The sequence below is a fragment of the Balaenoptera borealis genome (assembly GCF_965194805.1).
Source record: "Balaenoptera borealis genome assembly, chromosome: 15".
Lineage (NCBI taxonomy): Eukaryota > Metazoa > Chordata > Mammalia > Artiodactyla > Balaenopteridae > Balaenoptera > Balaenoptera borealis.
In genome coordinates this window covers 52,762,178-52,774,282 of record NC_138871.1, presented here as the reverse complement: position 1 = coordinate 52,774,282, position 12,105 = coordinate 52,762,178, and the positions used below count along the sequence as shown (strand labels likewise).

Genomic DNA, 12,105 nt, shown 5'->3' with positions numbered 1-12,105 from the left:
GTGCCTGCCAACCCCTCTGCTAGCACCTAGGGAAACGCCTCTGTCACATCACCACGGAGGAGACACAGAGCAGGGGGAGGCTGCATTATGGGCAGGTGGCAAGGCTGGACAGGAGGACAGGGCTGGGGTACCCCCAGCTCCAGAGAGAAGAGAGAAGTCACAGGAGCCAAGGGCAAAGTTAGTGCCTGGACTGGAAACTCAAGGGTGGCCCTGCGGAGTGTTCTCCAGTGGTTCCACCTCCAGGGGATGTCTCTGCAGGCCTCCCAAGCCCCCTTCTTGCAGGCCAGGCAGGAGACGCCCTCTCCTTCTTATTCTGAAAGGGTCTTCATTCTCTTCTAGAACACAGGGGAGCTGCCCTCCACCCCAACACAGCTGGCCCCTGCAGCTACGTCTGCACCAAGGGTCTAGGCCCTCCTGGCCACAGCTGGAGGCCCCAAGGGTGGACCCCTGACCCAAGCTGGCCAACTGGATTCTCTCTCCTGGGAACCTGATACTGGAACCAGGAGGGGCTGCTTACGTTCTTTAGGGCGTGGGCTCAGGAAGTGATGCGAGGAGAAGGCTGCATTAGACCCTAAGCCTGGGAAGAGGCTGGCCTGAGGGAGAAGCAGAGGGGAGACAGAGGGAGAGAGAGGCGGTTCCTGCCCGCCCCTGGTTCACACTGCTGTCGGGGAGATACCCCACATACCTGCAACACAAGCTCCCTCCTGCCCTTGCCAGTGTGAGGGGTTCCCCTATCCTTCCACCCACGAGCCCCAAAACAGACGTGACCGACTCTCGCCTCCCTCTCTCTAGAACTGCTGCCCTGAGCGCCAGGCACAACCTGACACACTGCTTCCTAGAGAAACACGCTCTGTCAGAACTGCCAGCGTTACCTTCTCATCCTGCAGGGGCCTTTGACCCACTTGGAGAATAAAATTGGGAACTATCTGCCCTGCTGCCATCTGCTGATCAGAGTGGGACAGGAGCTGCCACCCCTGAGGCATCTGCCTCATCTTCCAAGGGGCCGTTTTCTGCTCTGAAGGAACACAGTGCAGGGAGTTTCTTCCACAAATGTGAGACGCGGATAAACCCAGGGAGATGATGACCTCCCCTTCCTTGCGCCCAACGCCCACTTTATAATGGTGTTTATGTGACTAGAGAAGAGAGCTGGGTTTTTTTTTAATATAATAAAATATAGGGATTTATATTAGGTTTTCTTCTTCTTTCTTTTAGTTAAAAAGAAAAAGATTCCTTCTTATTATTGATTAATGACTCTAGTCTGCCCATGCTTCACGAGACCCTGGCTGTCCAGCATAGGGTCCGTCTGGCTGGAGCTCCCAGAGCAGGACTGACTGCTTGGCCTGTGGTCTGGGGGTTGCCCAAGCCCCCTCCCGCCCCCATCTGCACCCTCCACTCTAGTTGGGCCAGGCTCCCTCTGTTCCCCTCCAGCAAATGTTTCTTCCTGTTTTTCACCCAAACGGGGTTACTTGCCCTCCAACTTCCTCCCTCTCCTCTCTGCCTATCTCGGCCTCCTGGTCCCTTGGGTACCAGCCAAGCTGCCTCCTGCACCCGCCCGTCCTTCCCCGCTTGGGCCGTGCTGCCCTGTCCCTGCTCTGAGTGCCTGTTGTGGCCTTTGTTGTCAGAATTTGCTCCTCCACACACCGGGCGTGGTGATCTCGCAGTTTCCCGAGACTAGGGCATGTCTTGCTGGTGGAACTGCCATCCACATGACGGCCACCCCTGAGCTGCACACACAAGGTGACCGGAAAGAGGCTCTTGGCATGGTTTTCAAAGCCTTCCTCAAGCCGGGAACTCTTCCAAACTACCTTTCTGGCCTTGTCTCCCCTCCAACCCTCCCTAAACTCGGTCACATGCCTTGTTCATCTTTGTTTCAACCTCCACTCCCTAACCCCAGCACAGCACCTGGCATGGAGCAGATCCTCAAAATATTTCTGTTGACTTGAAACCACAAATGCTCGTCGGGTTGAATCAATATTGTTCTCTTCAGGGAGTTGAGAAAGAGAAAGAACCATCTGTTGGGATCCCGTCAAGCTCGGGTTGGCCTTGGCTGAATGCCGACCCCCCAAGAAAGTCTCCATGAGTCTGTGAGGCATGATAACCCCAGTGCACTGGAGACCCAGCTAGAGAGCCCAAGGTCGCACAGAGCCCACCTGACATATCAGGGCCTGTCCAGGTGCTGTGAGAGCAGCTCAGGGGCACAGCCTCTGGGGATACACCCTCTGACAATACACAGAGGGAACATATAACTGATTGTTCAAACCAGGAAACTTCTGCATGTGAACTGGACATTTTGCTGGGACTATTCCAGATAAGCGGGCTGGGTGGTCCCCCCAGGCCATCGATTATGGTCTGTGGTCAAACCCTCCTAAAGAAGAGACAAAATAGAGTTTTCTAAACATAAGAACTTACTAAAACTCGAAGTCACTTAGGGCCAAGATGGGTTTATTTTAAAAGCCAATTGCGTTATTGAAGAAAAGGCTATGTTCTCGGCCCATTTTGGCTATGGTCCGGGGCTGCTTGGGGAATTGGGCTGAAGATGTGTATGCTCCTGGGCCTGGCGTTTTCTGAAAACACAACAGCAAACAGGGAGTGATGAGATAGTGACACCAGAACCTGAAGTCTCCTGAGCCTGGCTGTGGGCTCAGACGTGGCTGGCAAATCCCCACGGAGGGAGACGAGGGCCACAGTGGCCTGGGCTGGGGCCTATGCAGCCTGGAATTGGAGCCTGTCCTTGGGGCTGAGACCTGATCTTGTCCACAGCTCTCCCCAAGGCTGCAGAGGTGCTGAGAGAAGAGAGGCCAAGCAAGTGACAGCCCAGGGGAGGCGGGCTCACATCCCACCCGCACCTCAGGGCACGCTTTCTCCAGGGCACCCCCAGTCCCTGGGGATGCCAGCGTCTCCCCCCACCCCTCCGCCCTCAATGACCTCAGTCTAGTGGTAATGGGTTGGAGAGGATGGATTCTGAACCTGGGTGGTTGACCTCAAAAGCCCAGACTCGTGTGTTTCCATCGTTTTCCCCAGTATAATAGAGTAAGGTGCTTCACTACCAGGGGCTGTGGACCTCGGGCTCAGAGGGATGTATTCTCAAGGGACTGACGAGCTCTAATTTTGAAAAGCCATGTTTTCATTTTGATGAAATTCTTGAAAAATTATTTAGCCAATTGTTTAAACAAAGCTTCTCTTCTGTAGTGATAAGATATAAATGAATGTCATTGTCATAGACGAAGACTTTGATTTCTGAGGTCAGTGCAGCCCAGGCTGAGGTGCACCCACATATTCCTGAAGGCCGCAATATTTTATCTTAGAGACACACTGGTGTCTCTGGGTATCGTTAAGGGAAGGGTTTTAATGTCAGACGGGGCTGGGTTTGAGTCCTAGTCCCACCACCGATGGCTCAATATGACCCTGGGCCACGTGCTTCCCACGCCTCACCCAGCAAATGAGGTTCTGAGGTTCACTGGGGGCCCCCAGGGACAGACAGCACCACCAGGCTGGCAGCAAGTACTGCTCCACACGCTGGCTACCACCGCTATTATTATCCCCTATCATCACCTACTTGTCATTGCCATCCTTCCTTGCAGTTTGCTATCTCTTCAGGAAACAGTGAGAGTGGAAACAGGATTACTAGAGCGTCAGCCCAGAGTGGATGAGATCAGCTGCCTGCAGAAGCTGCTTTAAACGACAGGATGTTTCCCTTGCCAAAAGCAGAGGAGCAGCCTGGAAATCTAATCAACTCCTGGCCAGACGTCAAAGGAAGCTGAAGCCTTTATTAGTGCTCTTAATGAGGAAGCAGCATGCGTGTGGAGTCCTGGAAGGCCAGTCCCCAAACAGGAGGTTCATGGGCCCAGGCCTCGCAAGGCCACTCCTCAGGAGGCTACTGCTTGCGGTTCTCAGACCTTGAGAACATCCGGCTCCGTCCCCCAGCCCCGATTCCACTGTCACCAAGCAAATTTCTGATTGTCGTCGGCTTCCTTCCGAGTTTCCTACAAGGGGAGACGCTCCACAGAGCAGCGGCCCCAGACACCAGCCCCCTTGCTGGACACTTGTAAATGAATACCACACCTTCCGGCTTCTCTGTCAGTCTCCTTGGAGTTTGGTTAGCATGACTCCAACTTCCTGAGGAAGCTCAGCCCTGTGACCTCTGACAAAAATCTGTGTTTGGATAATGATAATGCCACTAGGGTGTGAGGATCCGCTGAAGGGATCCACTAGCCTCCTGCCGTCAGTCTGTTTTTAATATTATTGGTGGGGCCTCCCCAGTATTCCTCCAGAGAAAGACCACACTGCTGCCATACTGTAGCACCGCAGCTGGCAGCTCTGCAGCGAGATAGCCTGGGACAACCCAGGGGGTGCTGGGGGAGGCGACCTGCAGGCAGCTGTCTCCTGCCCACCGCCCCAGCTCCTCCCACCCTCCTTGTTCTCCCCCCACCCCGGGGTGGTGCCGTTTGCTTATGAGCAGAATTCGTGTTTCTGTCTTCCTAACCATCTCCAATAAGGCTACAAACCACTGAGTTTGGGGGACTTTCAGACTGAGGTGCTGGCTGGGAACAACAAGGCCAAGGGAATTCACACTTTTAGCGTTAAACAAACAACAGCCCTAGCCACTTTCATAAGCTCCATGTTATGCTTTTGCCATCTTTCTTGGTCTTCTCTAGGCCTCCAGAGGCTCTCGCACACTCCCAGAATCCACCTTCTTTGTGTATCCCCATGAACTTGAGCCTCTTCCCTGTCTGTCCCACGTCCTTGGGGGCAGGATGATGGCTCAGGCCTTAATGGTCCCCTTTGGTTCAATCATAATGTTTCTGCTGTGATTTTTTGCTCCCAGAAGACACATACACGAAGAATGGCGTTTCTGGATGGGCGGGGGCAGCCTGTGCCCACTGCTGGCTTCAGTTCATTAAAGGAGTTTCCCCTCAGAGCATCCAGGACATAACACCGATGGCTAATTACTGTGCTGGTTGTTCTCATCTGGACCCATAATTCAGCCACGGGCTTCAGGTCTGGAGTCACTCTGAGCCTAAAGCTGGCCGAGGGCTTGCCGAGTGAGCTCTATGCCCTTTGCTGCCTTGATAAGCAATTTTAGTGTATATATACTAGAATTGTATATAACTCTGCTACCCCCATCCGACCCCCAATGCCCACTCCCCACCCACCCACCAGCCACAAAACCTACAACCACATCTGTCTTTTAGGATACTTACTGAACAGGCAGGCAAGAATCGAGGTACTCTGGATTGAAAACAGGAAGTAACAGAACTTACTGAAGGTATTTTCAAGTTATAATGACCTGGTCCTGGGCCTTCACGCTGTAGAAAAAAAAATTTTTTTAAGTGTTTCATAAATAGTGATATCAGATATATTTTGATGCTATATTTGCCTTTTATGAATAAGCATATGAATCAGTGTGCTAGGGTAGAAAAATCCCTGGATTGGGGCTCGGAAGATCTTATTAAGGTGTGTCCTGGCACAAGCCACTGTGAATGGGAATAATATCTGCTTTACCTGCCTCATGGATGACTGTGAAGACTGGAGTTAGGTGACCTGTGAAAGTCTCCCCTGCCCCTGCCTGGATGCCCTCCCCTCTCCCAGGCCCCCTGCCCACCCCTGCAGGCCCCGCTCCATTCTTGTCCCTCTGTTGATGGTGACTTGCTGCTCTGAGCTGTTAGCTTTATAAAACATACTTATTCTTTCATATAAATGCAGTATATGTTCTCTTAGTCCAAAAAAAAAAAAGTATTCGCAGCAATTCACTGACCTAAGTATTGATGCAATGCTATGAGGTTAACAGAAATGCATGAACACAATTTTAAAAAGACAAACACCTCAAAAGAAAAGTTAGCAAAAGGCAGTTCACAAAGAGGAAATGCAGTGAGGAAATTGGGGGCTGGGGTGGGCTTTAAGGTCATTAATAACCAAATAAGGTGTAATCAAAACAAAGAGATACTTTTGTGGGGGTCAGGAAAGAAAGAGAGGGAGGGAAGGAGGAAGAAAGGGAGGGAGGGAGGGAGGAAGGGAGGGAGGGAGGGAGAGAAGGAGGGAGGAAAACTTTATCCACAGCGTGGACACTCCTATATGACTCTGGTGGAAGTATTATTAATTTGATTAGCCTTTCTAAAGCACAATTTGGCAAGCTATGAAACAGCTTAAAAACAGATATACCTATCCAAAGGGAGAGAAAGAAGAAAGGAGTCTGGTTACAAGATTGTTGCAGGAACCCAGAAGACAAATGATGAGTCCTGAGCCCAGGTATGGCAGGAAAATGAACACAGCCCAAACAGCACAGTAGATAACATAGACAAAATGTTAACCTTTTTTTCTTTTCTAGCAATTCACTTTTTTTCCTCTCCCATTTTCAAATATCTGTGCTATTTGACAGAAAAGAGTCTTTCTGGCATGATGTCTTGGATCTGTTTCTAAACAACACAGGAACTAGGGGAAGTGGGTGGGGTATGGACTGGCCAGGAGCTGGTCATTTTCGAATGGGTACATGGGGGTTCTGTCTATGTGGTATATATCTTTAAACTTTCTACAGTATAAAGTTAAAGACAATATATATTTATCATTTTGACCCAGCAATTCCATTTTTAGGAATTCTTCCTAAGAAAACAATTGAGAATGTATGCAAATATTTGGCCACAGAGACATTCACTATAACATTGTTTCTAAAAGTTGAAAATTGGAAATAAATGGAATGACCAATGACGTATGCCTGGTTAAATAAATTGTGATTCTTCCATCCAGCCATCCAGGTTGATGAATTTTTAGGGACATAAACACTATTCCCAAATATTGTTAAGTGAACAATGCAAGCTTTAAAAAATGTGCATTAAAAAAACTGGGAATGGAATGTTCACTGACAGTAGTTTTCTCCAGGTGGTGGCATGTTGAGTAAAAATAAACTTTTTTTTTTTTGCTTACTGTCAGTTTCTAATTTTTCTATGATGGACTTATATGAAAAAAAATTATACCTAATGTATAGATAAATGAATATGGAAATTGGGTAAGTGAAAAAGGGGGTAGGGAAAAAAATAAAATGAGCAGTAAGGTTAGAACAGAAATGTTCCTGTAAGATCCTGTAACACATGAAGCTGAGCCACAAGGTAGCTCAATGGCTTTGGCTGAACAAGCACCAACTGCAGCCCCTCCTCAGGATTTAAGAACAAGGCTTTCAAAACCCTGTTCTCCTTTGGGTGGCACAGCAGCATAATTAGAGCTGCCATTCTCAATTATCCACCACGAATGAAGTCTGTTATTATCAGCCAAGCACAAATCTGATAATCAAGGGATGCGCCTCATCATTTTACAATTCATGGCAGAGAGATGAAAATAGCAATGTTTTCAACCTGATGCATCCATGGGACAAAGATCGCGGTCAGGGCAAGGCTCTCCATACGACGTGACCAACCTCTGCACTCCCACTGGAGAAGTCCAAGCCACCATAAGAACACAGGCATAGAAAGTCGGGGAAATCTGGACAGGAACGGTTTGCACAAAGTCCCTTTGGTTTGGCCATAAGAAATGCAAGCTCTCAAGCCAAAGTGGTAGCTGGGGCAAAAGACGCTGCTGAGGGTGCCACCACTGACTCTATGCTTACGACAGCCTAGCTGTCTGCGGGATGGCTAAGAAACGCTGTGACCTGCACCCTTTCCTCCCAAGCCTCATGTGGCTTTCACTTCTAAGCTTCCAAGTCATGAGCTGCTTGGGAGGCCAGGTGCCAGGCCTGGCGAAGCCCTGATGTGTGCCTATGCCATCCAGCAGCCTCCCTGTGTGTGCCTGGTCATCTGAATCAAAGGGCCTGAGACTTAGGGAAGAAAGAAATTACTAAATGCTATTTGCCCTCCATGTGTTACATGGGATCTTTTAAGTGGGGAACATTAAGGAAGTGGATATGGGCCCAAGTTCATATTCCAGAAGCCACAGGAATCCTGCTCTAAGTGAGAAGTAATGGTCAGGCCAGGGACCTGCAATGGGAGGGAAGCAGCTCCAGCAGAGTCCCTGATTCTGCCCTAACCGAGGATGGCAAGTGGGCAGAGCTGAAAGGAGGGAAGGGGACTTGGTCCAGGATGCCTCTGAATGTGTGTTGAGAAATGGACCCGGTTCAACGAGAGGCGGGTTTAAAACAAGGAGGACAGGGAGGGGTAATATAGGGATAGGAGATTAAAAGGTACAAACTATTATGTATAAAATAAGCTACAAGGATATATTGTACCACACAGGGAATATGACCAATATTTTATAACAACTACCCTTTAAAAATTGTAAATCACTATATTGTACATCTGTAACTTATATAATATTGTACATCAACTATATATCGATTTAAAAAAAGAAAGAGAAGGACATTTAACTGTGTCCTACTCCTCCCTGAAGTTGGGGATTCTGCTCTCTGGTTTGCTGGCGATCTCTGAGCATGGTCCAGAACTTTGGACCATGTTACGTACGATGTGTGGGTGAAGGGTGGCACCCAGGTTCATCAGGCAGTACTAAGCACCTCTTGCACAAATTGGATGGACCATTTCTTAAACCTTCCTATCATCAGGGCCATGCTTTGGCAACTCTGGGTTTCCCAAACTAAACTTTTCAAAGACCGTTGACATCTGGTGCCAAGGGAGAACAGAATTATCACCTTCCTAGAATCCCAGAACCTGCTGCCAAAAGAAACGACAGGAACCTTTTATAGTTTCCCATTCCTCGATTCGGGGCATGATTACATCTGAACCCTCCTGGTAAAATGATCATATCTTTCTCTTGCCTTTGAAAAAGTCTTATCTAATTGACTTTCTACTTAAGGACAATCTTAACCTTAAGGGATTACACAGTATTTTATGTATGATAGTATTTTATGATGAATAAAATACTATCATCAACCTAGAGGAGTTTATGGTCCAGTGAGGGACACAGGCAAACAGAAACACCAAAAAAGAATAAATGAAGATGTGAGAAACTAGGATGGTGCTGAGTGAGGGCAGAGCTAGCTGCATGGCTTCAAGATTGTAAACCAGGCCCTTGGTGCACCTGGTCTGTGCTAGGTAAGTTTGATCTCAGTGGAATGTTACAAAGAGCAGGGGCTTTCCACTTACTGCAAAGGACTTGGAATGCATGGGTCTCACTCATTTTTCTGGAGTGCTCCTGGGACCGTGTCGTACCATGAAGACATACCATAGCCTCCACCTTGGCCTTCTTGACCTATTTGGTTCCAACCCCTAATGTGCAATACTGCTCAGTACCGTTGTAGGCCTTGGGTAAAAGCCTTGCCACCCCCTCACCTGCCACTGATCACACCCCTCCTCCAGGGCTGAGAGGATGGGACTGGCTTATCTACACAACACCGCTCAGGAATTGAAAGGCGCCAGGTGCCTCTGAAAGACTGCGTCAGAGTAGATGAAATTATCCCACGATTTGTGTGTTGAATTATGTTCTCCCAAATCCATAAATCCTATGAGTTTTTGGTGTGTTGAATTACGTTGAATGTTGAATGGTGTTCCCCCCAAATTCTTAAGACCTGTGGATTTGGAATTCCCAGTACCTCACAATGTGACCTTACTTGGTAATAAGGTCACTCCAGATGTAGTTAAGTTAAGATGAGGTCATTAGGATAGGCCCTAATCCAATATGAATGGTATCCTTTAAAAGGGGGGAATTTTGGGCACAGAGACACACAGACGGGGAAAACATCACGTGAAGATGAAGGCAGAGATCTACAAACCAAGGAATGCCAAAGATGGCCAGGAGACCACAGGAAGCTATGAGAGCGGCATGGAACTGACTTTCCCTCACTCGAAAGGAACCAAAACTGCTGGCACCTTGATCTTGGACTTCTAGCCTCTAGAACAGAGACAATAAATTTCTGTTGTTTAAGCCACCTCAGTCCTTTATTATGGCAGCCCTAGCAAATGAATACGTAAGTGTTCAGTTCATTTCTTCATTCAAACAATATACAATGTGCCAGACACTGTGCTGGGAGTTGGGAATACAGTGGTATATGATTGTCTCCCAATCTCTGTTCTCCTAATTCCTTAGTATTAGGACAATTTTAAACTGGGCACATGTCCACCCAGAATAAAGACTGAATTTCCCAGCCTCCCTTGCAGCTAGGTGTGGCCACATAGCTGATTTCTGGCCAATAGGATGGAGGTAGAAGAGGTGTATGCAAATTCTAAGGAGCATCCTAAAGGAGGGGGCAGCTCATCCATCTTCCCTGCCTTCCTGCCTGCTAGCTGGTCCCATGTTCTCAGCTCTCTGGGACCATGGGTGTGGAAGCAATGCTTAGCAGAGCAGCACACAGAAATCTGATGCTGCAGAATTACCACACCAGCCCTAAACTGCCTACTGCAGGCACTTTATATAAGAGAGAAATAAGTTCCTATCTTGTTTCTAATATCGTTACCTGTGGGCTCTGTTAGTGGCAGCAGAACTCAGTCTTAATTGACAAGGTAGGCATGTTTCCTACTCTCATGGGGTTTACATTCCAGTAGGGAATGTCTACCTTACAAAAATATGATGAATGTGTGGAGTATCACACAGAGGACATAAATGGTGCCATGAGAGCATGTAAGAGGGTAAACTGATCTGGCCTGAGGGGCCTGAGAAGCTCTTTAAAGAAGTGCATTTGAGCTAAGACCAAAAGAACAGGGAGGAGGAGGAGTTTGCAGGGCAAAAAGGCTGGAGGAAGGGTCTGTGTAAGAAGAAGTAATGGGAAGGATTAGGGAACATCAAAAGGGGCAGGGCCTCAGGGCAAGCCTGAAAGGAGGATATTGTTTATTCTAACCCTGTTGGGACAAATTCACGGCATCACAGGAATAAAATAAAAAGTGCATAGGCTCCTGTCAAAAAATAGGGTTAGGGACCTGAAATTCACCTGGCTTGTGACAGTTACCACTCTGTTGTTTTTTCACATGTGTATTAACACTAAGAATGGTTTTACGATTTAATTGCAGATGTAAACTGTCAAATGTCACCTATGTATGTCCAATCTACGAGTCCTCAGTTTCCTGAAGGCTTCTCGTTTGCAGGCAGGTGGGCCGGTCATCCAGGGCACCTCTACAGCCTGGTCTGAAGCAGGCTCAGCAGGCAGTCTCCACCACTGCCCACCGCAAGCTCCCAAGGACCTTCTGCACGGCCAGAGGGCTACCCCATCCCTGCCACCATCTCTAGCTCCCAGCCTTCATTCACATACCCTCTCATTTGATGCTCACAACAGCCCCATGGAGGAAGTGCTATTACCTCCATTGAACAGACAAATAAGTGAGGCTCAGTGGGGTTAGAAACAAATGACTTAGCACCTCAGCTGCAGAAGCCAGAACCAGTGACTGACCTTGCTTCTCAGCGCTGGGAGGTATCAGTACTTAGTTCTAAGCTATTTTCCTTTAAAATCATAAAGCTAAAGGGAACCTAGAAAGAGCACACAGTCCGTCCCTACTGATCCTAGGCGCAAACAACTTACAACGAATCATACTTGAAAAGAGAAAAGGTCAGAGATAAAATGTATGGCCCCAAGTGTCTATATATACACATGTAAAACATAAGAAATATGCAACATAAACTGAAATGACTAGACGTGGTTGTAAAAATGATCTCCCCCAAATTTGGTGTGGTGGATGGGTGTGATAGCTGGACCACGCTGCCCAAAATAAAACAGATGCCCCAGCAAGGAGGGTGGAACCCTGTGTGGTGGTGGGCAAAGAGAGGAGCTAGGGCTGCCTCTGTGGGAATTCAGGAGGAGGCATGTGGCAGGGTGTATCCAACTTGGGAAATTCTAGAATTCTGTAACTATCGGTCTACAGGTTCAGAGAAAGGAGACATGCCTGCCGGTGGGTGGGGTAGCAACAAACCTGGCAGGGGCCAAAGGTTATTCACATTTGAAATTAAGAATTGGGCTTCCTTGGTGGCGCAGTGGTTAAGAATCCGCCTGCCAATGCAGGGGACACGGGTTCGAGCCCTGGTCCAGGAAGATCCCACATGCCGCGGAGCAACTGAGCCCGTGCGCCACAACTACTGAGCCTGTGCTCTAGAGCCCGCGAGCCACAACTAGTGAAGCCCGCATGCCACAACTACCGAAGCCCACGCGCCTAGAGCCCGTGCTCTGCAGCAAGAGAAGCCACTGCA

General features: G+C 48.5%; 2 protein-coding genes across 3 annotated transcripts in view; one reads left to right on the top strand and one right to left on the bottom strand.

The window, feature by feature from the left end:
* Positions 1-5,157, top strand: part of TTC7A (tetratricopeptide repeat domain 7A) — a 184,527-nt gene extending 179,370 nt beyond the window's left edge. The window contains exon 20 of one of the 2 annotated variants that reach the window (XM_082358066.1): positions 3,582-5,157. In XM_082358066.1, coding sequence (XP_082214192.1) covers positions 3,582-3,650 — 69 coding nt within the window. In that variant the 3' untranslated portion in view covers positions 3,651-5,157. Of the gene's footprint in view, positions 1-792; positions 1,185-3,581 lie in introns of those variants that run through there. The other variant, XM_082358064.1, reaches the window with a different exon arrangement.
* The window catches only part of STPG4 (sperm-tail PG-rich repeat containing 4), a gene marked incomplete at its 3' end in the record, with an annotated part of 43,371 nt that continues 33,708 nt past the window's right edge, over positions 2,443-12,105 (bottom strand). The window contains 3 exon segments of the mRNA XM_082358337.1: positions 2,443-2,462; positions 2,465-2,564; positions 5,202-5,306. Coding sequence (XP_082214463.1) covers positions 2,443-2,462; positions 2,465-2,564; positions 5,202-5,306 — 225 coding nt within the window.